This window comes from Bombina bombina, chromosome 5, assembly GCF_027579735.1.
Source record: "Bombina bombina isolate aBomBom1 chromosome 5, aBomBom1.pri, whole genome shotgun sequence".
Classification (NCBI taxonomy): Eukaryota; Metazoa; Chordata; class Amphibia; order Anura; family Bombinatoridae; genus Bombina; species Bombina bombina.
In genome coordinates, this window is record NC_069503.1 from 926,077,496 (window position 1) to 926,102,486 (window position 24,991).

General features: G+C 38.1%; 1 protein-coding gene across 1 annotated transcript in view; it reads left to right on the plus strand.

The window, feature by feature from the left end:
* PREX2 (phosphatidylinositol-3,4,5-trisphosphate dependent Rac exchange factor 2) overlaps window positions 1–24,991 on the plus strand; it is a 689,594-nt gene that overhangs the window by 220,710 nt on the left and 443,893 nt on the right. Inside the window, exons 5-6 of the mRNA XM_053715101.1 lie at window positions 214–315; window positions 3,090–3,251. Coding sequence (XP_053571076.1) covers window positions 214–315; window positions 3,090–3,251 — 264 coding nt within the window. The remainder of the gene's footprint in view (window positions 1–213; window positions 316–3,089; window positions 3,252–24,991) is intronic.

Sequence of the window (24,991 nt, forward strand, 5' to 3'; positions counted from 1 at the left end):
ATATTTAGACTTACAGAGACCATGTTTAATTAGTGCATTTTTTTGTTTCATTTTAAGTCAGAAAATTGTTTTTCATTGATTTGTTTGCTATCACAACATACTAATGTTACATTTTTATGTGACCACATAATGTAAACTCTTTGTAGCTTTAAAGAGCATGGAAAACTTGAGTAGATTGGTTTCCTTCTAAAGTTGAATGTTTTATGCTTTCAGAATTGTATGTTACTGGGAGGAAGAAAGAACACGGATGTGCCTCTGGAAGGTTATCTAGTAGCGCCAATCCAGAGAATTTGCAAGTACCCACTTCTATTGAGAGTAAGTATGGTTGCTAGGAAATTGTGTTAGAGACTTGAAACATGCCACTAGATTTATTTAAATCTTCGTTATACAATCACTTCCCTTTCCTTGCTCATCATCTAACAGGGCTTCTATTATGCACGCAAGTCTTGGCACAAAAGCGACATCATCTTGCAGTAAACACTGTAAGACATGCTAGCCAGCTTCAGACACACCTTATATTTACTTTCTTTTTACTTCACCACACACAATGTTCATTTCACAATTTACAAAGTATAACAATCCTAGATAGTCTGCCAGTATAAATATTGTTTAAAGTATTCCAGGTTTTGGATAAAGTTTTAAGAGATAATGAAAGTGAGTTTGCACACTTGCCTATGAGAGCAGATTAATGTTGAAAGAGACACTAATCTTTAAACCCTTTGTAACCAGACCATTTTTCAATTTTCTTGCAATTTTTTTTTGCAAGTTATAGGGCTATTTTTTTAAACCATTTTTTTTTTCAAAATTAGCAATAGTTACATTGTAACACTGATATCTGTCAGGAATCCCTGAATAACCCTTCACATGTGTGTGTATATATATATATATTAGTAGACAACCCAAAGTATTGACCTAGACTCATTTGGTATATTTCTATTTCATGCCACCATTTCACCGCCAAATGCAATCAAATAAAAAAAAAAAAAGTTAACTTTTTCACTTACTTTTTCACAAACTTTAGCTTTCTCACTGAAATTATTTACAAGCAGCTTGTGCAATTATAACACAAATGGCTGAAATGCTTCTCTGGGATCCCCTTTGTTCATAGATAGCAGACATATATGGCTTTGGCATTACTTTTTTCCCTTTTTTGTCTGAAAAAAAATAAAAACTCCAATTTCTGTAGTGTAGCTGCCCACCCTTAAAGGGGCAGTAAAGCTAGACAATAATGTTATATAATTCTGCACATAGTATTAGTACATTAGTACGGAAACAGCAGTTAAGAAGCAGCTGTCTTAAGATGCTGCTCAACTGGTCCGCCGCCTCTGAGCGCCGGACAGCAATCAACCCGATCAGACACAATTGGGTTGATTGACACCCACTGCTAGCAGCTGATTGGCCGTGAATCTGCAGTGGGCGGCATTGCACAAGCAGTTCACCAGAAGGATGCTTTTGCCCATCCTTCTGTGTAAATTGCCCTTTATATTTATTCTGTAATACCCTACTTAGCTTGTAAAATTATTTACTGATAGGCTTGGATCACCTACTGTTAATGTTTATCTGGGTTATTTGAGTGGAGACATATGAGGTTTTGGGTGTTAGTTGATTGAAAAAAAAGACAATATTATATTATTAATAGAGTGCCAACAGATTCTGCAGTACAATAAACTTATGTATAATATACAAAAGTATATTTATAAAAAGCAAATGTGTAGAGGGCTCTGCCAATAGTTGCCAACTGTTGTAGATCACCTTACATGATGGGGATCTACAGGACAGCTGGGCTTGTAGGTTTACATACTAAGGGTTGCAAGGTACTGGCAGAAGGAGAGGAACTGAGGTAAGGGAAGATTAGTGTACATTTTATGCATCCTGAACAGCTTGAAACTTTGAAAACTTGGGGAAGAGTCTTGTGGAGCAATGTAGAGAGTTCTTCAAGACTGTGGCCATTCTGAATAATTTGTGTAGATGGAACGTGAGGAGGTAACAAGAGAGGAAAAGAGAAGGAGTTCATGAGCAGAGCAAAGATGACAGGAAGGAGAGTAGTTGTAGAGAAGGTCAGAGATATACCGGAGAGCAGTGTTATTTAAGGTTTGAATGTTAGTGTCAGGGTTCTGTGATTTATTCTGAATGCTAGAGGATACCAGTCAAAGGATTGGCAGAGAGGTGCAGTGGCATTATGGGTTATAACAGAGCTAGATGGCAGCTAGGGAAACAAAGAGGATGGGGTTATAATAGTCAAGGTCTAAAGACCGCTGCTCTATAACCTCAAATACGATCTCAAATACGATCGGTTTGATTGACACCCCCTGCTAGCAGCCGATTTTCCGCGAATCTGCAGGATGCGGGATTGCACCAGCAGTTCACAAGAACTGCTGGTGAAATGATAAATGCTGACAGCGTATGCTATACTATACATAAAACACTTTACAACATTTTAGTTATAGGAATATTATAGTGCAAAAATAATATATTCTGATTTGTTAAAGCATGTCATTTTAGCACTACTGACACTGTAAGTCTATAGGCTCCATTTATTAAAGGGATACTAAATCCACATTTGTTTTTAGGTTCAGCACCCTGGATAGTGCTTGCTTATTGGTGGCTATATTGTACATTGCTATAGTGAATCATGTCCACTCGACAAATGATAAATTAACCCCAATGTTCTTAACTCCACTCAGAAACTAAAGAGAACTGCTAGTCACAAACAGCCACAGCCATTGAGCCAATCAGCAGCAACAGCAGTTGCACACGCCTCCAGTCACTAGCTATGCCTGTTTGGGACATTGCAAGTATTTTTTCATAACAATTTACAATTAATAATCCTTTTAAAAAAGTCTTCCAGAACTGGGTGTGATGTTTCTTTATTTTTTATGTAGACATATTTACCTTGTGTTTCACCTATTGATAATGTAGCACATATAAAAAAAATATGTTGTGTACAAAAGATTGATAAAACCTAGAGTTAACATTTTAGATAAAAACAAGTCATGTCTATGCTGCTAATTATTGCTATTGTAACTTTTGCAAGTACTGTATGTATCAGTCCTTTTAAATGAATTTAATAGCTGTCAATGTTCTAACAGGAATTACTAAAAAGGACTCCAAAGAAGCACAGTGAATATGCACATGTTATGGAAGCTCTCCAAGCAATGAAAGCTGTGTGCTCGAATATTAATGAAGCCAAGAGGCAGATGGAAAAATTAGAAGTCTTGGAAGAGTGGCAGTCCCACATAGACGCATGGGAGGTAAAGGCGCATAAAGTCATTGAGTCATTAGCTCACAATGTTTTCCTATGTGGTACAGTGACATATACTGTGCTGATGATTCTGAATGAGAAGGATTTGTGCTAAGGGAATTACACTTTTATAATAGGATAAAGCAAACACAACAAGCAGCTAAATACATTATCAGACATGACAAGAATGAAACTATTTAATTGCATTTGGTCTGACTATTTAGTGGTTGTGCGCTATATATTGAGCAGATGACATTTATCTTTATAGGGCACTAAACTCTAAGAGATTTTGATAAAAAAAAAAAATAATTATACGTAGTAGAACAACTTTACAATATATTTTCTTATTAAATTTTCACACTTTCCATGTAATTTAAGTCTGAGAATTCCAATTTCCGACAACTGGAAGACTTCACAAAGCTAAGCCATGTATGTCCCTAATTGTCTTCAGGAGAGATTATCTTATAAGGAACTGCAAAACAATGAAGGTTTTGCAAACATAATGATCGTTGCTAGTCTTGTCTACTCCAGTAATAAGTCTAGATTGGCTGCTCCATATATGGCAAGAGGTGGGTGGAGTTTGGCTATTGAATAACAATACCATCAAAAAAAGTAATACTGCATTCAATACCCACTATGTTAAAGGGAAATGAAACCCAATTTTTTTTTCTTTCATGATTTAGAAAGAGAATGCAATTTTAAACAACTTTCCAATTTACTTCTATTATCTAATTTGCTTCCTTCTCTTGATAGCCTTTGCTGAAAAGCATATCTAGACAGGCTTAGAAGCTGCTGATTGGTGGCTGCACATAGATGCCTTGTGTGATTGGCTGACCCATGTGCATTGCTATTTCTTTAACAAAGGATATCTAAAAAATGAAGCAAATTAAATAATAGAAGTAAATTTGAATGTTGTTTAAAATTGTATTCTCTACCTGAATAATCAAAGAAAATGTTTGTGTTCTTTTAATTTATTGCAAGGCTGCAGAAACATATTGTTTGTAATTACAAGGTTTTTACTGTCCCTTTAAATGCAAGTCTGATTAAAAGGTACAAATAGAATGGATTGTTGCATCATAGAAACCCAAGTTTTATTATTGGGAAACGTATACACAAATCTATAAGGGTCAGATGACGAGTGGCGTGCAAGTTAAAAATTGATTTATTGCGGGTGTTTGTGTCACGTTGGGTTTTCCGCTTGTATTACAAGTTGAAAGTAAACATGATCGCTTGAGTGCAAGTGAAGTTAACGTGCGTTGGGTTAGCGTGACCTCAGGGCTCTGGCAAACTGTTTCCCGAAACAAAAAAGTGTCATAAAACACATACAAAAATACATGTAAAAATAATATCGAAAACCCTGCATATTTATTATTTAACATACGTATATGTGAGGTATACTCCCCTTTTAAGATCAGGAAACCTAAGGTATTTAATGGCAGGAAAAAATCTGGGTTTATACTTTTAAAATATAATCCAGATGTTTACTTAATCTGAAAATTCTACAAAATATTACAAGTGGAAGATATAGTTACACACTGTAAAATAATAGACACTGCTGTACATTTCACTTGATAATTTGAGTTAATTTTTTAGATGTTGATGTCACATATTATAATAAGATTCAAGGTTACAGTAATTGGGAAACTTACTTAGGGCAACAAGTAACAATATGTCAGGTCTATATATAGTTTTTGGCCTCCGATAAGCATAGGATTGAATAAAATATTGTATATATGTTAGCACTAGGATATAGAGATATATATGCAGGCATTAGCTTAAAGGTGGCACACATGTTTTTAATAACCTAATGATTGTTTAGGTATAAATAACAGCTGTAATAGCGGCATACCAGAGGTCTATGAGTACGGCTTGATATAGCTGAAACGCGTTAGTCCTGGTTTGCTGCCACCTTCTACGTATACTCTTAATTGCTATGCTGTTTTTGAGGATTTGAAAAAAAGATTTTTGCTTTTTATCGGACCCCTGGCTGGACTCTATTGCTTATATGTATTTACAGACATATATACACATATAAACACATAAGTACACATATATAGAAATATATAAGTGCATTAGAGCCCATTGCAGTTAAGGCATATAAAACCCAATTTTTTTCTTTTATGATTCAGATAGTGCAGGCAAATTTAAGCAACTTCCTAATTTACTCCTATTATCAATTTTTCCTCGTTCTCTTGGTATCTTTATGTGTAGCACTTGGTGATTAGTGGGTACATGTAGATGAAACATGTAAAAGCAAATTTATGCAATATTTATATTTCATAAAGTGTTATAGTGTGTATTAACTGTAAATATTTGACATTCCTATGTTCTGCACATAGCAGAACATGTTCTATGTATTTATAATTATATACTCCTATAAATATCTGTGTGTATATATACACACACATATATATATATATATATATATATATATATATATATATATATATATATATATATATATATATATATACATATATATATATTTTATATATATATATATATATATCTAAAAAAATGAGAAAGAAAGCGCACAAAGGCACCTACATAGTGCAAATCAATTTAATTTAAACAATAATACAGGGGTATATTAAAACTGCTCCCCGTAGGGTATCTACTCACAAGAGTCAACCTCAAACTTGTGAGGTATGTTTGAGCATGTAGTTTGAAAGTTCCGCTCAGAACCGCTTGCTATGAAAGTGCTTAATCAAAGAAGTCAGGACAAATCCAACCTCTCTCCCTCAGCGGTTCACCATTCTGCCAGCACTATTTGCGATCAGCTGTGTTTGTATCTGCACGGACCATTTTGCTCAAGAAAGATTGTATCCCAAAAAAACTCCTACCAAAAAGGGATGTGAGTGGAATAAGAGGCCGGGAGAAATACTTGTCCAGATCTCGAGTTACAGACAGCGACACCCGGCATTCAGGTTGGATTTGTCCTGACTTCTTTGATTAAGCACTTTCATAGCAAGCGGTTCTGAGCGGAACTTTCAAACTACATGCTCAAACATACCTCACAAGTTTGAGGTTGACTCTTGTGAGTAGATACCCTACGGGGAGCAGTTTTAATATACCCCTGTATTATTGTTTAAATTAAATTGATTTGCACTATGTAGGTGCCTTTGTGCGCTTTCTTTCTCATTTTTTTAGATTTCTACCTTACTCCGTGAGATTCCGGAGGATTAATAAGATACAGCAGCCGACACCTACAATTGATCTGCACTATTACGTGGGATCCAACCAACTTATCCTTTTTATTGTGATTTATTATCTTATCATTATATATTTCATTCTGTTATATATTTTCAATGAATCAATATTATTTGATTATTTGAATGTTTTGATTTTGGCATCATCCAGATATTTATATTGTATTTTAAAAAAATAGGTTTATTTAGAGCGCAGTTCTGTGTTTTGAAAGAGAGGTTTTTTAACCCTTTGACATACACGCTTTTTTTGTTTCATATATATATATATATATATATATATATATATATATATATATATATATATATGTATAAATACATATTTGTGCAAAAAAACATCAAATGTATATAGCAATAAGTATTTATGAATAAATAGAACATATTATTGAATGCAAAGAACATTGGAATATGAATATGAATATACTATTTTTTTGGCCACATTGAATTAAATGGGGGAATATGTTGCTGATTAGTGGGTACATGTAGATGAAACATGTAAAAGCATCTTTATGCAATATTTATATTTAATAAAGTGCAATAGCATGCGCAATATTCTAATTTCAGCTTTTGACGCTCATTGGGTTAGCGTGCATGCAATAACTTTTTTACTTTCAACTTTAAATATGAGCGCAACCCGACGTGCACAAAATGTTTGCTTCTAACGCAGTTAATGCTTAAGCGCAATTGTTATATAGCGCTCCACTTGTAAGCTGGCCATAAGTGTCTATCTAAATATGACAATATTTACCTTTTAATATAAAGTTCTGCATCATGAATGGGTATGTTGCATATGCAGGAAAACAATTAGTTACAAGAGTAAGATTTATAAAAGTAATTACTACTAGACCAACCTTAATTTTATATATGTAATGGTTTTCCTACATGGTCAGGACATCACTGCAAAATAAGTTGAGTTCTTTCCAAATGCATTAAAAAATAGCAACACCATTTACAATTTTCAGTTTGTGACACTCTTTTTAAAGGGACAAAAAGTCAAGTTCTATTATCATAAAGGCTTATAGCAAGGACGGGACTAACATTGGTACAGCAGGTGCAGCTATAAGTTCCCTACTCGTAGTGGGAACAAATATCTTCTTCCTTCCTTCACTCCCTTGCTCTATCTCTCTTTCCATCTCTCTCCCTCATCCTCTCCCTCTCTCTCTCTTTCTTCCCTTCTCTCTCCCCCTCTCTCTATCTCTCTCTTTATATATATATATATATATATATATATATATATATATATATATATATATATATATATATATATATATATATATATATATATATATATATATATATATATATATATATATTAAGTCTTGCAGGCTATAATTATTCTATGTATTATTGTCTGTAATTCTATATTACTTTAAAATAGCAAACCATTTGATTGATTACATGATTATGTTTTCTTAATCTGCCAATTTCTACTCTGTATTCTAATTAGAGTAGAGAAAGAACAGTATTAGTTGTCATGTTAACAGTATTTCCAGTAGGGCTACTTCTATACAAAATATTCAGCATTTTAAGTACATTAGTTAATTCATATTTGGGACATTCCACCAATTGGGTGCCATTTGCTTGTTGTAACTCTTCCAAAATAAACTTAATTTTTTTATCTTTTTTTCAACACTGAATCTAATAACACACATATTTAACTCTTCAAAATGTGTCTTAGTCAATCCCAGGTAACTTTATTTAATGTTTTAAAGGGTTTCTAAGAGGGAGATGGATGCATTTTTGTCAGTCCTGTTACCAAAACTCGTCTTTTAAAAAGCATGTCAACTAATTCATTCCCCCCCCCCTCTCCATAAAGTGTTTATTTTAAAGAAATTGTTGGTTACATGTTCAAATAATTGATATTTGTGACAAAATAATTTACTACATATGCATGAAAGGTGTATTTTTAAAAAACAAAATGGAAAGCCATTTTGGAAGCTATTTTTTCCTTTTGTAGGAGACCCAAACCTCAAGTTTATCAAATTTTTTATAATGTAATTTATTAAACAATTGAATAAATTGATGGATCAAACAATGTGATTTAACATTATTTTTTAGAAAAAAACAATTTAGTAACAGGAATCAACATTGGGTAACATGAATGAACAGTGGGTAATAGGGATGTGTGTCCATATGTGTGCCCATACGTGTGAGTGTGTATGTGTGGGTTTTGTGTGTGTGTGTGTAAGTGAGTGTGTAAGTGTGCATGTGTGGGTTTAGTGTATGTGTGGGTTTTGTGTGTGAGTGAGTGTGTGAGTGTGCATGTGTGGGTTTAGTGTATGTGTGGGTTTTGTGTGTGAGTGTGTGAGTGTGCATGTGTGGGTTTTGTGTGTGAGTGTGTGAGTGTGCATGTGTGGGTTTTGTGTATGTGTGGGTTTTGTGTGTGAGTGAGTGTGTGAGTGTGAATGTCTGGGTTGTGTGGGTACGTGTGGGTTCTGTGTGTGAGTGTGCATGCGTGGGTTTTGTGTGTGTGTGTGTGAATGTTGTGTGCAACTGTGCATGCATGTGTGAGAATTCTGTTTTGAGGCGTTGTGCTATGTGCTTATAGTTCTACACAGCAAAGAAGGTGGAAGAAAAAGAAAGAGGGGGGGTGGCAGAGACAGAGAGAGGGGAGATAGAGAGGGTGGCGGATGTATCTTGCTCTTTCCCCTCCAGCATGCCATGGGTGGGTGTTTCTGGCTCCTCTTAGTACCTCTTCTACAAAAGGTAAGAAAAACAAAGGCAATAGTTTAAGTCCTCAGAAAAAAAAAAACACCTCAAAAAATGTAAAAAAAAAAAAACCCTAACACTAACCCCAGAATATCTACTCACAGTTTCTGAAATCCAGACATCCATCTTCATCCAGGCGGCAAAAAGTCTTCATCCAGATGGTGACATCTTCATCCATCGTGGGGGCGTCTTCTATCTTGATCCCGGCAGTGTGGAACGGAGCTATCCTGGACGACGATGACATACTGCGAGTAGCGTCCTCTTCATATGGTCACCGCCGTACACTGAAGTTGAATGCAAAGTAACCGTTTCAAAATGGCGTACCTTGCATTCCTATTGGCTGATTTGAGTCTTCAAATTCAAATCAGCCAATAGGATGAGAGCTTCTGAAATCCTTTTGGCTGTTTAAAACAGCCAATAGGATGAAAGCTACTGAAATCCTACTGGCTGATTTGATAAGTGTTAATTTGCGAAACATGTAAGGGAGCTAGTCTGAGGGTTTTGGGACCCTCACTTTTAGCTTGCGGAATAATTTAGATAGCATTAGTACTTTACTTTGTTGTGGGCTAATACGCATTACAATACTCAAATGGGCAATCGATCAGTCTCGTATTTAATAACGCAATTTAATCCTTCTACTGGCGGGCTAATTACCAATACGGCTTTATATCTTAGCCATTCAGAATATGCAATGCGGTAACAATAGAACATTAAACTAACTGACCGAACTTACAAATTACAGCCGGTTTGCTACGGTTAGCGTACTATATCAAGGGTTTACTATAAACTTCATACTGACGAAAACGCCACTGTGAAAATGACGGCATTGTGATGCTGGATTAAATATTCAAACATCAGAAATTTTATCGCTTATTTACTATCCTCTCTATTTATTATGTGGATACCTTTACTGCAGTCACATATTCACATAATGTATAACTCATATTTCATCTGCATAACTGGTAGCAATTATACGAGTGGATACATAATTGTAATAGTTACCTGATACAATTTATGCAATTATTTGCAATATTGTATCGCTACTCTTGTATAGGAATGACTTGGTTTAATATAGAGCGTAATAATTAATAATTTAGTGTCTGACTATATGTAAAGTATACACAATTATATTCAGTACTAGTCCTAAAGCCCGTTCACACGGGCCATTTTTTGCATTACAGTGGTCCCACCCCTGGCGTTCTCTCCCTCCCACTCTCTTTTGCTTTCTCTCTCCCCCTCTCTTTTGCGCTCTCTCCCCCTTTCTCTCTCCATCTCCCCCCTCTCTCTCTCGCTCCCCCTCTCTCTCTCCCCCCTCTCTCTCTCTCTCTCCCCCCTTTCTCTCTCTCTCCCCTCTCTCTCTCCCCCCTCTCTATCTCACCCCTCTCTCTCTCTCTCTCCCCTCTATCTCTCTCTCCCCCCCCTCTCTCTCTCGCCTCCTCTCTCTCTCGCCTCTCTCTTTCTCTCTCCCCTCTCTCTCTCCCCTCTATCTCTCTCTCTCCCCCCTCTCTCTCTCTCTCTCTCTCCCCCCCTCTCTCTCTCCCCCCTCTCTCTCTCTCCCCTCTCTCCCTCCCCTCTCTCTCTCTCTCTCTCTCTCTCTCCCCCTCTCTCTCTCTCTCCCCCTCTCTCTCCCCTCTCTCTCTCTCCCCCTCTCTCTCTCCCCTCTCTCTCTTTCTCCCCCCCCCTTCTCTCTCTCTCTCTCTCTCTCCCCCTCTGTCTCTCCTCTCTCTCTCTCTTGCCCCTCTATCTCTCTCCCCCCCCCCCTCTCCCCCCCCCTCTCTCTCTCTCCCCTCTCTCTGTGTCTCTCCTCTCTCTCTCTCCCCTCTCTCTCTCCCCTCCCCCCCTCTCTCTCTCCCTCTCCCCCCCCTCTCTCTCTCTCTCCCTCTCTCTCCCTCATTCTCTCTCTCCTCTCTTTCTCTCTCCCTCTCCCCCCTCTCTCTCTGTCTCTCTCTCTCCCTCTCTCTTTCCCATCTCTCTCTCCCCTCTCTCTCTCCCCACCTTCCCCCTCTCCCCACATCTCTCCCCATCTCCCCCCTCTCTCCACATATCCCCACATCGCTCCCCTCTCTCCACATCTCCCCCCTCTCTCCACATCTCCCCCCCTCTCTCCACATCTCCCCCCCTCTCCACATCTCCCCCCTCACTCCACATCTCCCCCCTCACTCCACATCTCCCCCCTCACTCCACATCTCCCCCCTCACTCCACATCTCCCCCCCTCACTCCACATCTCCCCCCTCTCCCCACATCTCCCCCCTCTCTCCACATCTCCCCCCCTCACTCCACATCTCCCCCCTCTCCCCACATCTCCCCCCTCTCCCCACATCTCTCCACATCTCCCCCCTCTCTCCACATCTCCCCACATCTCTCCCCTCTCTCCACATCTCACCCCTCTCTCCACATCTCCCCCCTCACTCCACATCTCCCACATCTCCCCCCTCACTGCACATCTCCCCCCCTCTCCCCACATCCCTCCACCCTCTCTTGAGCTCTCTCCACGGCCCTTCACGCTAGGCTCCGCCCCTTTCACGGGCTTTCGCGTTAGGCCCCGCCCCCTTCACGATCGGCCACGCCCACTTCTGCTCGGCGCAGTCGGCAGAACAGGTAGGGACTTAGGCCAGTGTGTTTGTCCGCGTGCTGTCTCTACTGCGCATGACAGCTTCGGACAAACACACTTGGCCTTTTATAGTATAGGATTACCTACCATTGGTTAGGATGGTACACCTTGTGAGAGGGATTTCTCTATATGAAATATGCCAGCAGCGTTAAATTAACTATCAAACCCACTTGTATTTGCAGTGAAAGGTTAATCCCCCTTTTTTCTGCATAATAACTATCTACCCAAAGGTCACTATATATGCAGAAGTGGAGTACCTCTATTTTGCCCATCTCAATGTATACACAGTACAGCACTAAAATTAACATTTGCTAATCATCTTATTCTCACACTGTTTTTAATTGTGTTTTCCCATTTTAAATATAACTAATAAAGTTTTTTTTATTATTATTATAATGTACTCCCATACTAAAGGGATCCAATTTTGTCACATTTTGATATTTTTTGTTTCTAAAATAGAAACAATATGACTCACTTACACAGTGGTAACGATAGTAATGAGTGCTATTAAGTACACACTTTTGTAGTTGGCTCAGCTCCTAACTTTCTGCATACATACCCATGTACAGCACCCTACCCTCTACTGATAAAAGTATAGAACTTTTTCTAAATAATTGGGTTACTATCTGGTAGTGCCATTCTCATTCTCCTCTTTCCCCTCTCCTATTGCAATTAATATAGCATTAAATAGTTCGAACTTAGTCACAATAACTAGTGCAATTTCTAAAATATATCACAGTAACTCAAACAGATTCTCAATAATAATTGACTTAGCGCTACTATATTTAATATATGAAATACACAGCCTATTTAATACTAGCGTTGCAACTATAAAGTACCTCTTTAAAGGGACATGCCACCCACATTTTTTCTTTTATGATTTAGAAAGAGAATGCAATTATAAACATCTTTCTAATTTACTTATATTATCTAATTTGTTTTATTCTCTTGATATTCTTTGATGAAAAGCATATCTAGATATGATCACTAGCTGCTGATTGGTTGCTGCACAAAGAAGCCTCATGTGATTGGCTCACCATGTGCATTGCTTTTTCTTCAACTAAGAATATCTAGAAAATGAAGCAAAATAAATAATGGAAGTAAATTGTAATGCTGTTTAACTTTCTATTCTCTATCTGAATCATGAAAGAAAGATTTTGGGTTTAGTGGCCCTTTAAGTACCAGCTTCAATTAAATTACAGCAATTAAGAATATATTTGCTTTAAAACATTAAAAATATAACATCAAACCGCTTAATACATTACCAGTAAAACAATTTGAGAATTCAATATTCCAGATATTTCTTATGGTCATACGTGAAGGTATCACTATTTTGCAAGGGTACAGGTCACAGAGTATCTCTCTTCTCTTACCCAAAGAGAGTTTTCCAGCCAGGATTCAGAGAAAGTAGGCCCAAACGGTGTGCACTTTTACAAAGTGAGTTTCCTCTTGCATTGTGTGAAAGCCTATATCAGTGATAGACCACTCCTTAATTCTCTAATTCTTCCACAGAATCTGGATACACCCTTTGAGCCGGAGTTCACCTCTCATAGGTTAATGAGAAAATGTAGCTCTCCTAACAGCCAAACCTTTTGGCTGTAGTACTGTTTTTCGCCCATCGGGGGGCAACAACAGGAATGGAAATGAGACATTATGTTTCTCAATTACAGGGATATATATATATATATATATATATATATATACATATATATATATATATATATATATATATATATATATATATATATATATATATATATATATATATATATATATATCAAAATAACAAGAGTATTGCATTGAGCAATGATACTTTTTTATTGGACTAACTATACATTTATAAGTTGACAAGCTTTCGGAAGAGTTCCTTCCTTTATCAAGTCTAAAGCAATACTGACCTATTAAAATATCTATTTAATGCACTCATAATTTCCTAGCCTTAATAAACTATTTGGTCATATGATGTGGACTATCTAATTTAACTGAGCACGTAATTTAAAGAGTAAACATGAGTATATTAATTTAGTATGCATTCTTATACATTTAAATATTAGACCTGTTCATATATATATATATATATATATATATATATATATATATATATATATATATATATATATATACTCTCTACTGATAATGTCTTAAGAGATGTGCTTAAGAGTCGTTTCCTATTCCATACATACCTGCATTTAGAATTCTGTTGGAACCAATATTATATATATATATATATATATATATATATATATATATATATATATATATTACTTTATTATTATTGACTATATCATATATATATATTATTTTAAATAATTCCACATGTCTTAATAATGTTTAAGAGTATGGACTCATAACTATGATTATAGTGATTAGACAATTTATTTAATACATATTAATTTCCTCTCAGTGGCTTACTAGACTACTGGAATTAAGAAAATGCTGTTTATTCTGAAATACAGTCAAATATTTTAAATTGACCAATACAGCTACCCACTCAATACAGCAGACACTTATTTAATATAGCATATCAAGTATAAGGTATATCTCCCAGACCAATATATATATATTTCTACAACATTGGTGTGTCCGGTCCACGGCGTCATCCATTACTTGTGGGATATTCTCCTCCCCTACAGGGAAAGGCAAGGAGAACACACAGCAAGAGCTGTCCATATAGCTCCCCCTCTGGCTCCGCCCCCCAGTCATTCTCCTTGCCGCTCTGAACAAGTAGCATCTCCACGGGGATGGTGAGGAGTTTGTGGTGTTAGTTGTAGTTTTTTATTTCTTCTATCAAGAGTTTGTTATTTTAAAATAGTGCTGGTATGTACTATTTACTCTGAAACAGAAAGAGATGAAGAGTTCTGTTTAAAAGAGGAGTATGATTTTAGCAGCAGTAACTAAAAATCGATTGCTGTTCCCACACAGGACTGTTGAGATGAGAGAACTTCAGTTGGGGGGAACAGTTTGCAGACTTTTCTGCTCAAGGTATGACTAGCCATTTTCTAACAAGACTGTGTAATGCTGGAAGGCTGTAATTTTTCCCTCATGGGGATCGGTAAGCCATTTTCTTAGACTTAGAAAGAATAAAGGGCTTATTATGGGCTATTAACTGGTGGACACTCTTAAGGGCTAAATCGATTGTTTATTTAAGTTTTTATTTAAAGTTTGAAGTGGATTTCATACTTTTATTATTTGGGGAACGTTTTTTATCGCCAGGCACTAGCTAAGACACCTTCCCAGTCAGGAAGGGCCTTTCACTGTATTAGGCAGAGCCTCATTTTCGCGCCATTATTGCGCAGTTTCTTTTAAGTACAGTGCATGCAGATGCATGTGAGAGGGTCTGGTGTCCACTGAAAACGTTCCTAGAGGGCTTGAAATACCCCCCTGGGATAGTTGAAGTCACAAAAATTGGGGTGCAATACTTTGAATGCATTAAGACACTGTGGTGAAAATTTGGTAAATATTGGATAATTCCTTCATAGTTTTTCACATATTCAGTAATAAAGTGTGCCCTGTTTAACATTTAAAGAGACAGTAACGGTTTTGTTTTAAAACGGTTTTTGTACTTTATTAACCAGTTTAAGCCTGTTTAACATGTCTGTACCTTCAGATAGATCATGTTCTGTATGTATGGAAGCCAATGTGGTTCCCCCTTCAAATATATGTGATAATTGTGCCATAGCGTCCAAACACAGTAAGGACAGTATTGTCACAAATAGTAAGGTTGCCCAGGATGATTCCTCAGATGAAGGAAGTAGAGATAGTTCTACATCTTCTCCTTCTGTGTCTATACCAGTTATGCCTGCGCAGGCGACCCCTAGTACTTCTAGCGCGCCAATGCTTGTTACTATGCAACAATTGACGGCAGTAATGGATAACTCCATAGAATATTTTATCCAAAATGCCAGCATTTCAGAGAAAGCGCGATTGCTCTGTTTTAAACACTGTAGAGCAGGAGGGCGCTGATGATAATTTTTCTGTCATACCCTCACACCAGTCTGAAGTGGCAGTGAGGGAGGGTTTGTCAGATGGAGAAATTTCTGATACAGGAAGAATTTCTCAGCAGGCAGAACCTGATGTTGTGACATTTAAATTTAAATCAGAGCATCTCCGCGCATTACTTAAGGAGGTGCTATCTACTCTGGATGATTGTGACAATCTGGTCATCCCAGAAAACTTGTGCAAGATGGACAAGTTCCTAGAGGTCCCGGTGCACCCTGATGCCTTTCCGATACCTAAACGGGTGGCGGACATAGTGAATAAGGAGTGGGAGAAGCCAGGCATACCTTTTGTCCCTCCTCCTATATTTAAGAAATTGTTCCCTATGGTCGACCCCAGGAAGGACATATGGCAAACAGTCCTTAAGGTCGAGGGGGCGGTTTCTACACTAGCCAAATGCACAACCATTCCCATTGAGGACAATTGTGCTTTCAAAGATCCTATGGATAAAAAATTGGAGGGTTTGCTTAAAAAGATTTTTGTACAGCAAGCTTACCTCCTTCAACCTATTTCGTGCATTATTCCTGTCACTACTGTGGCGTGGTTCTGGTTCGAGGAACTGGAAAAGTCGCTCAGTAGGGAGACTCCGTATGAGGAAGTCATGGACAGAATTCACGCACTTAAGTTAGCTAATTCCTTTATTTTAGACACCGCTTTGCAGTTAGCGAGATTAGCTGCGAAAAATTCAGGGTTTGCAATTGTGGTGCGCAGAGTGCTCTGGCTAAAGTCTTGGTCGGCGGATGTATCTTCCAAGACAAAATTGATTAATATCCCAGACATCACTGGGGGAAAAGGGCCATGCCCTCCCACAGGATAGGCCTTTCAAGGCTAAGAATAAGTCCAATTTTCGTTCCTTTCGCAATTTCAGGAACGGACCGGCTTCTAACTCGGCAGCCTCTAGACAAGAGGGTAACGCTTCCCAGACTAAACCAGCTTGGAAACCAATGCAAGGCTGGAATAAGGGTAAACAGGCCAAGAAGCCTGCTGCTGCTACCAAGACAGCATGAAGGGGTAGCCCCCGATCCGGGACCGGATCTAGTAGGGGGCGGACTCTCTCTCTTTACTCAGGCTTGGGCAAGAGATGTTCAGGATCCCTGGACACTAGAAATAGTCTCTCAGGGTTATCTTCTAGAATTCAAGGAACTACCCCCAAGGGGAAGGTTCCACATTTCTCACTTATCTTCAAACCAAATAAGTAGACAGGCATTCTTACATTGTGCAGAAGACCTGTTAAAGATGGGAGTGATACACCCAGTTCCAACTGTGGAACAAGGTCAGGGGTTTTTACTCAAATCAGTTTGTAGTTCCCAAAAAAGAGGGAACTTTCAGACCAATTCTGGATTTAAAAATTTCTAAACAAATTTCTCAGAGTTCCATCGTTCAAAATGGAAACCATTCAAACAATTTTACCTACAATCCAGGAGGGTCAATATATGACTATCGTGGATTTAAAGGATGCGTATCTACATATTCCTATCCACAAAGATCATCATCAGTTCCTAAGGTTCGCCTTTCTGGACAAACATTATCAGTTCGTGGCTCTCCCATTCGGACTAGCCACTGCTCCCAGAATTTTCACAAAGGTGCTCGGGTCCCTTCTAGCGGTTCTAAGACCAAGGGGCATTGCAGTGGCACCTTATCTGGACGACATTCTAATTCAAGCGTCGTCTCTTTCCAAGGCAAAGGCTCATACAGACATTGTTCTAGCCTTTATCAGATCTCACGGGTGGAAGGTGAATGTAGAAAAGAGTTCCCTGTCTCCGTCGACAAGAGTTCCCTTTTTGGGAACAATAATAGATTCTTTTGAAATGAAGATCTTCCTGACAGAAGTCAGAAAGTCAAAGCTTCTAAACGCTTGTCTTCTCTCTATTCTGCAGCCTTCGATAGCTCAGTGCATGGAAGTAGTAGGGTTGATGGTTGCAGCAATGGACATAGTTCCTTTTGCTCAAATTCATCTAAGACCATTACAACTGTGCATGCTCCAGTAGACAGGATCACCTGTCTCAGGGAATGAGTTTCTGCAGACCAAAGTGGTTCATTGTCACGACCGACGCCAGTCTATCAGGCTGGGGCGCGGTCTGGGATTCCCTGAAAACTCAGGGTTTATGGTCTCGGGAAGAGCTCTTCTCCCGATCAACATTCTGGAACTGAGAGCGATATTCAATGCTCTCCGGGCTTGGCCTCATCTAGCGAAGGCCGGATACATAAGATTCCAGTCAGATAACATGACGACTGTAGCTTACATCAACCATCAGGGAGGAACAAGGAGTTCCTTGGCGATGAGAGAGGTATCCAAGATCATCAAATGGGCGGAGGATCACTCCTGCCACCTATCTGCAATCCACATCCCAGGAGTAGACAACTGGGAGGCGGATTATCTGAGTCGTCAGATTTTCTATCCGGGGGAGTGGGAACTCCACCCGGAGGTGTTTGCCCAGTTGACTCAATTATGGGGCATTCCAGACTTGGATCTGATGGCGTCTTGTCAGAACTTCAAGGTTCCTTGCTACGGGTCCAGATCCAGGGATCCCAAGGCCACTCTAGTGGATGCATTAGTGGCGCCTTGGTCGTTCAACCTAGCTTATGCGTTTCCACCGTTCCCTCTCCTTCCCAGGCTTGTAGCCAGGATCAAACAGGAGAAGGCCTCGGTGATTCTGATAGCTCCTGCGTGGCCGCGCAGGACTTGGTATGCAGACCTGGTGAATATGTCATCGGCTCCACCATGGAAGCTACCTTTGAGACAGGATCTTCTAGTACAAGGTCCATTCGAACATCCAAATCTAATTTCTCTGCAGCTGACTGCTTGGAAATTGAACATTTGATTTTATCCAAGCGTGGGTTTTCAGATTCAGTGATAGATATTCTGGTCCAAGCCAGAAAACCTGTGTCTAGAAAGATTTACCATAACATATGGAAAAGATATATCTGTTGGTGTGAATCCAAGGGATTCTCCTGGAGTAAGATTAAAATTCCTAAGATCCTCTCCAAGAAGGTTTGCATAAGGGATTGTCAGCGAGTTCACTAAAAGGACAGATTTCTGCTTTATCTGTCTTGTTATACAAACGACTGGCAGCTGTGCCAGAGGTACAAGTTTTTGTACAGGCTTTGGTCAGAATCAAACCTGTTTACAGACCCTTGACTCCTCCTTGGAGTCTAAATTTAGTTCTTTCAGTTCTTCAAGGGGTTCCGTTTGAACCCTTACATTCCATAGATATCAAGTTGCTATCTTGGAAAGTTCTGTTTTTGGTTGCTATTTCTTCTGCTAGAAGAGTTTCTGAATTATCTGCTTTGCAGTGTGATCCACCCTATCTGGTGTTCCATTCAGATAAGGTTATTTTGCGTACCAAGCCTGGTTTTCTTCCAAAAGTTTTTTCCAACAAGAATATTAACCAGGAAATAGTTGTTCCTTCTCTGTGCCCGAACCCAGTTTCAAAGAAGGAACGTTTGTTACACAATTTAGATGTAGTCCATGCTTTAAAGTTCTATTTAGAAGCACAAAGAATTTTAGACAAACCTCATCCTTGTTTGTCGTTTACTCTGGTAAGAGGAGAGGACAAAAAGCTATTGCTACCTCTCTTTCTTTCTGGCTGAAAAGCATTATCCGATTGGCTTATGAGACTGCCGGACGGCAGCCTCCTGAACGAATCACAGCTCACTCCACTAGGGCTGTGGCTTTCACATGGGCCTTCAAGAACGAGGCTTCTGTTAATCAGATATGGAAGGCAGCGACTTGGTCTTCTCTGCACACTTTTGCCAAATTTTACAAATTTGATATTTTTGCTTCTTCGGAGGCTGTTTTTGGGAGAAAGGTTTTGCAAGCCGTGGTGCCTTCTGTTTAGTTAACCTGATTTGCTCCCTCCCTTCATCCGTGTCCTAAAGCTTTGGTATTGGTTCCCACAAGTAATGGATGACGCCGTGGACCGGACACACCAATATTGGAGAAAACAGAATTTATGCTTACCTGATAAATTACTTTCTCCAACGGTGTGTCTGGTCCACGGCCCACCCTGGTTTTTTAATCAGGTTTGAAAACATTTTCTTTTTCTTTATACACTACAGTCACCACGGCACCCTATAGTTTCTCCTTTTTCTCCTAACCGTCGGTCGAATGACTGGGGGGCGGAGCCAGAGGGGGAGCTATATGGACAGCTCTTGCTGTGTGCTCTCCTTGCCTTTCCCTGTAGGGGAGGAGAATATCCCACAAGTAATGGATGACTTCATGGACCGGACACACCGTTGGAGAAAGTAATTTATCAGGTAAGCATAAATTCTGGCATCTGAGCTGTCACCTTTCCAGACAAGGATTGTGTATTCAAGAGTTGCAGCAATTACAGTGCCTTGTTTATACATACATAGTGTAAATTAACTGCTTTCCTGAAGATTCTGATCTTCAAATATGAGTTCAGACCTGCGTCTGCTGTCCACAGGGGTTCCTGTGATCTAGGTAACATGTTTATCTCATTTAAAAAAAGCTAATCTCATTAAGCGATGAGGTAAAGGCCTCTAGTTATCAAGCCGTCAACCTCAAATACGCTGGAATTCCGCAGCGTATATGTGGCGAGGCTGATTCGCCTAAGTTATCAAGCCCTACAGACCGGCAAAAGTAGAATATAGTAACGTAAGCTTCGATCCGTCGGACTCAGATCGATTCTTACGTCACTCCAGATGTTCCAAACGCAAGTTCGGCACAATCTGACTACTTTTGGAAGTTATCAAATGACTACCAGGTACGCTCTGCACTTTTCCGGCCCAGCGTACCTGGTTTTCAATTCGCCGGATGGATGAAGATTGAAGACGCCGCCTGGATGAAGACTTCTATCGGATGGAAGACCTCTTCAGCACCCCTTGGATGAAGACTTCTATCGGATGGAAGACCTCTTCAGCGCCCCTTGGATGAAGACTTCTATCGGATGAAAGACATCTTCAGCGCCCCTTGGATGAAGACTTCGGCCAGGATGGGAGAACACGACTCAATGTTTATTTTATTAGGGGGCTTAGATTAGGTGTAATTAGTTTAAAATTCTTGTAATCTTTTTTATTTTCTGTAATTTAGTGTTTCTTTTTTTTGTACTATAGTTAGTTTATTAAATTGTATTTAATTGTAGCTACTTGTAGTTAATTCATTTAATTTATTTAATGATAGTGTAGTTTTTAATTGTAACTTAGGTTAGGATTTATTTTACAGGTAATTTTGGATTTATTTTAGCTAGGTAGTTATTAAATAGTTAATAACTATTTAATAGCTATTGTACCTAGTTAAAATAAATATAAAGTTGCCTGTAAAATAAAAATAAATCCTAAGATAGCTACAATGTAACTATTAGTTATATTGTAGCTATCTTAGGGTTTATTTTACAGGTAAGTATTTAGTTTTAAATAGGAATAATTTAGTTAATAAGAGTAATTTTTATTTAGATTTATTAAAATAATATTTAAGTTAGGGGGTGTTAGGGTTAGTGTTAGACTTAGGTTTCGGGGTTAATTAGTTTAATATAGATGGCGGCTGTATAGGGGGGCAGATTAGGGGTTAATAAATTTAATATAGGTGGCGGCGGGGTCCGGGAGCGGCGGTTTAGGGGTTAAACAATTTATTTAGTTGCGGCGGGGTACGGGTTCCGCAGGATAGGGCTTAATAAATTTATTATAGGTGGCGGCGGTATAGGGGGGGCAGGATAGGGGTTAATAGGTATTATGTAGGTGGCGGCGGGGTCCGGGAGCGGCGGTTTAGGGGTTAACATATTTATTATAGTTGCGGCGGGTCCGGGAGCGGCGGTTTAGGGGATAATACGTTTATTAGAGTGGCGGTGGGCTCCAGGAGCGGCGGTTTAGGGTTTAACATGTTTAATATAGTTGCGGTGGGGTCTAGGAGTGGGGGTTTAGGGGTTAATAACTTTATTTAGTTGCGGGGGGCTCCGGGGGCGCCGGTATAGGGGGTAGAACAGTATAGTATAGTGTGAGTGCTTAGTAACAGGGGTATCAATAAAGCTGTAGAAAAGCCGAAGAGCAGCGAGATCGGATGAGTGATAACTATCACAGTCCGCTGCTCATCGCCCCGTACTTGGTGCGCGGCTTTTTGACAGCTTTTTTGATAACTTTGGCGAGCGTATTCAGGTCCGCGGCGGCGATGTGAGGCAAACTTAGGCGGGCGTATTGGGGCCGGCGAAGGCAGGTAAGTACGGAGCTTGATAACTAGAGGCCAAAGAATCTTTTGAAGCTTCTACTTTCTAGTTGGGGAACAAATGTTCTCTTTGTAGTTTTTTGGACATCTTGTCTGCAATGAACTCTGAGATGTGTATTTGGTCACCTCAGGCATCCTGAAATGTATGCTTATCAGTAAGGGAGGGTTTGTGTCACCCATTTTAGGCCATTTACAAATGCTGTATCATTACAGATGACAAGACATATATTTATATTTATATCAGAGGATATATATTAACCATTAATCTGTATATTTTACAAAAATCACTGACCTTTTACGACAAGAATATGTTATGGTGTTTGTGCGAGAGTGGGGTTTTAGGTTGTTTCAAATTTTTTCTCCATTGACTTCTATGAGGGAATGCATAAACGCGATAGCGATATTCAAATTCCGACTTTATGTGTGATTTGGTATAACGCTAGAGAAAAAATAGTTTACTTTGAATTTATAATACCAGCGCAAAAATTAAAATCCTAGCAGATTTTTCGATATATAGCGAAAACGCAAAATACCACTCCACTTGAAATCTAGCCCTAAGAATATTAAAATTGTGGGGGAGGTTTTCATAACAAATATATTAAATATATAACTAATCAAACTATGTGGTCCCTTCACATCAGCCTTTTTATCTTTGGCAAGACGGGGTTAATGAAACAAATACACCGCTTACTGAATATGCATAACATTGTACAGACGTAATGTTTAAGTACAATTATTTTTCAAAATGATCCTAAAGAAAAATACTTATGTGCAATTTCACTCCGTATATTGATATATGTAATCATAGAGTTTACCACAAAAATGCTAAGTATGCAAAATAACTACATGAAATATATTGTATATGTTGAGGACATACTGAGGCTTTGGATTATGGTACATTGTGATTTTTGTAATGTCTTAAGACCGCCGCTTCATAACTGCTGTTTCCGGCAAGCCTGAAGGCTCGCACAGAAACAGGTGCATCAAGCTCCATTCGGAGTTTGATAATTCGGCCCCTATAACAATTTATTAAATATGAATATTGCTAAATATGATCTAACATGTTTTCATCTACTTGACAGCAAAGGGCTCCAATGCAGTATATATATCTATGTATGTGTACATATGTATTTATGTGTTTATATGTGTATGTATATATATATATATATATATATATATATAAATACATATGTACACAAATAAATACATAAATACATATACGGTATATACAGTAACATATATAGACATAGATGAGCGTTGAATTCAATTGCGCTTAAAGGGACACTGAACCCAAATTTTTTCTTTTGTGATTCAGATAGAGCATGCAATTTTAAGCAACTTTCTAATTTACTCCTTCTTCATTCTCTTGGTATCTTTATTTGAAATGCAAGAATGTAAGTTTAGATGCCGGCCCACTTTGGTGAACAACCTAGGTTGTTCTTGCTGTTTGGTTGATAAATTTCTCCACCAATAAACAAGTGCTGTCCAAGGTTCTGGACTTTCTTTTTCATATAAAGATAGCAAGAGAACGAAGAACAATTAATACTAGGAGTAACTTAGAATGTTGCTTAAAATTGCATGCTTTATCTGAATCACAAAAGAAAAAAATTGGGTTCAGTGTCCCTTTAAGCAACTTTCAACTTGTAATATGAGCACAATTTACCTTGCTCACAAACAAACGTGAAAACCTGATATTGCTTGCGTGCAAACTATAGTGCTTCACTCGTAATCTGGTCCTATTGGAGTAACAGGACTGAAAGTAACAGGACCGAGTTTTTAGCATAGAATTAGCAAATACATGAAATATAGCCAGTAGCCACATGGCGTACATGCTAATTGGATGAAGACACTGAGCAAATTCTAGTGAAAAAAATAATAATTTTAAGATAAACAAATAACATTTAATTAATTTAGGTAACAGGAAAATATGTTGAGATTGACATTCTTAGTCATAGTTTCAATATCATCAAATATACATAGATGAAAATAAGAGCACCTATTTTTGGTCTTCCCATGGCCTTCAGAAGATCCAGATGTTGCAACTTCCTGTTTAAAATATGTCTTGTGGAATGTTCCAAGTTTTTTAGAGGGGGGAATATGTGAGGGTAGCAGGACTGAGTGAAAATATGGGGACACAACTTAAATGTGTATTTTATCTAACATATTATGGATTTGTTATGTAAAAAAATATTTAAAGCATAAATGTAATTTGGAGTCACATAACAATGCAAATATATATATATATATATATGTCTGAAGGATTTTTATCATTATATTTCATGGTAAAGCGAGCTGGGATAAGTAACAATTGCTATTTTTTCATTGTTCTATGTAGTTTTTATTACTGTTTTGGATAATATATTTTAAGTTTGCAGTTAGATTAATGTGCAGGACAATTTGCTTAATATTAATAAGTATTTTATAGTTAATGCGTAGTTATGCATATAAAGTCTTGGTGACAGAAATGGGACCCATCTGTTGGAATGGCTCATTTAGTAGAAAATATATATATTTATAACCACAGTCACATATTGAGAATCATAAATGTTTATATACATTAAACATTTATATCAGCATTTAGCACTTAATATATTGTATTGCAAAATGCCAATTTGGCATAGTTGTCAAAATGGTTACAATTTTATGAATTTATATGTATATGAAAGTCAAAAAAATTTTTTTGATGATTCAGATACAGAGCACACAAATTCTCATTCTCTTGGTGTCTTTCATTAAAACGTATTTTCTTGAGAGCATACCTAGGTAGGCTCAGGAGTGTGCATGTGTCTTGTGTCAGCAGCATTTGCAACAATATGTAACTATGGTATGACTTACACTACTTGTACATTATTTTTTTTAGAAGCAGCAGTGTTTTTATCTTTCATCTTAATAATTTCATTTGATTTTGTGGTTTTGTATTACTGAAGGAATAATATATATATACATATATCTTTGTCAAATGTCATACAAAAAACAAGCCTCCGAAAACCTGAACCCCAAACAAACACACATGTGTGTTTGTTTGGGGTTCTGGTTTTCGGAGGTTTGT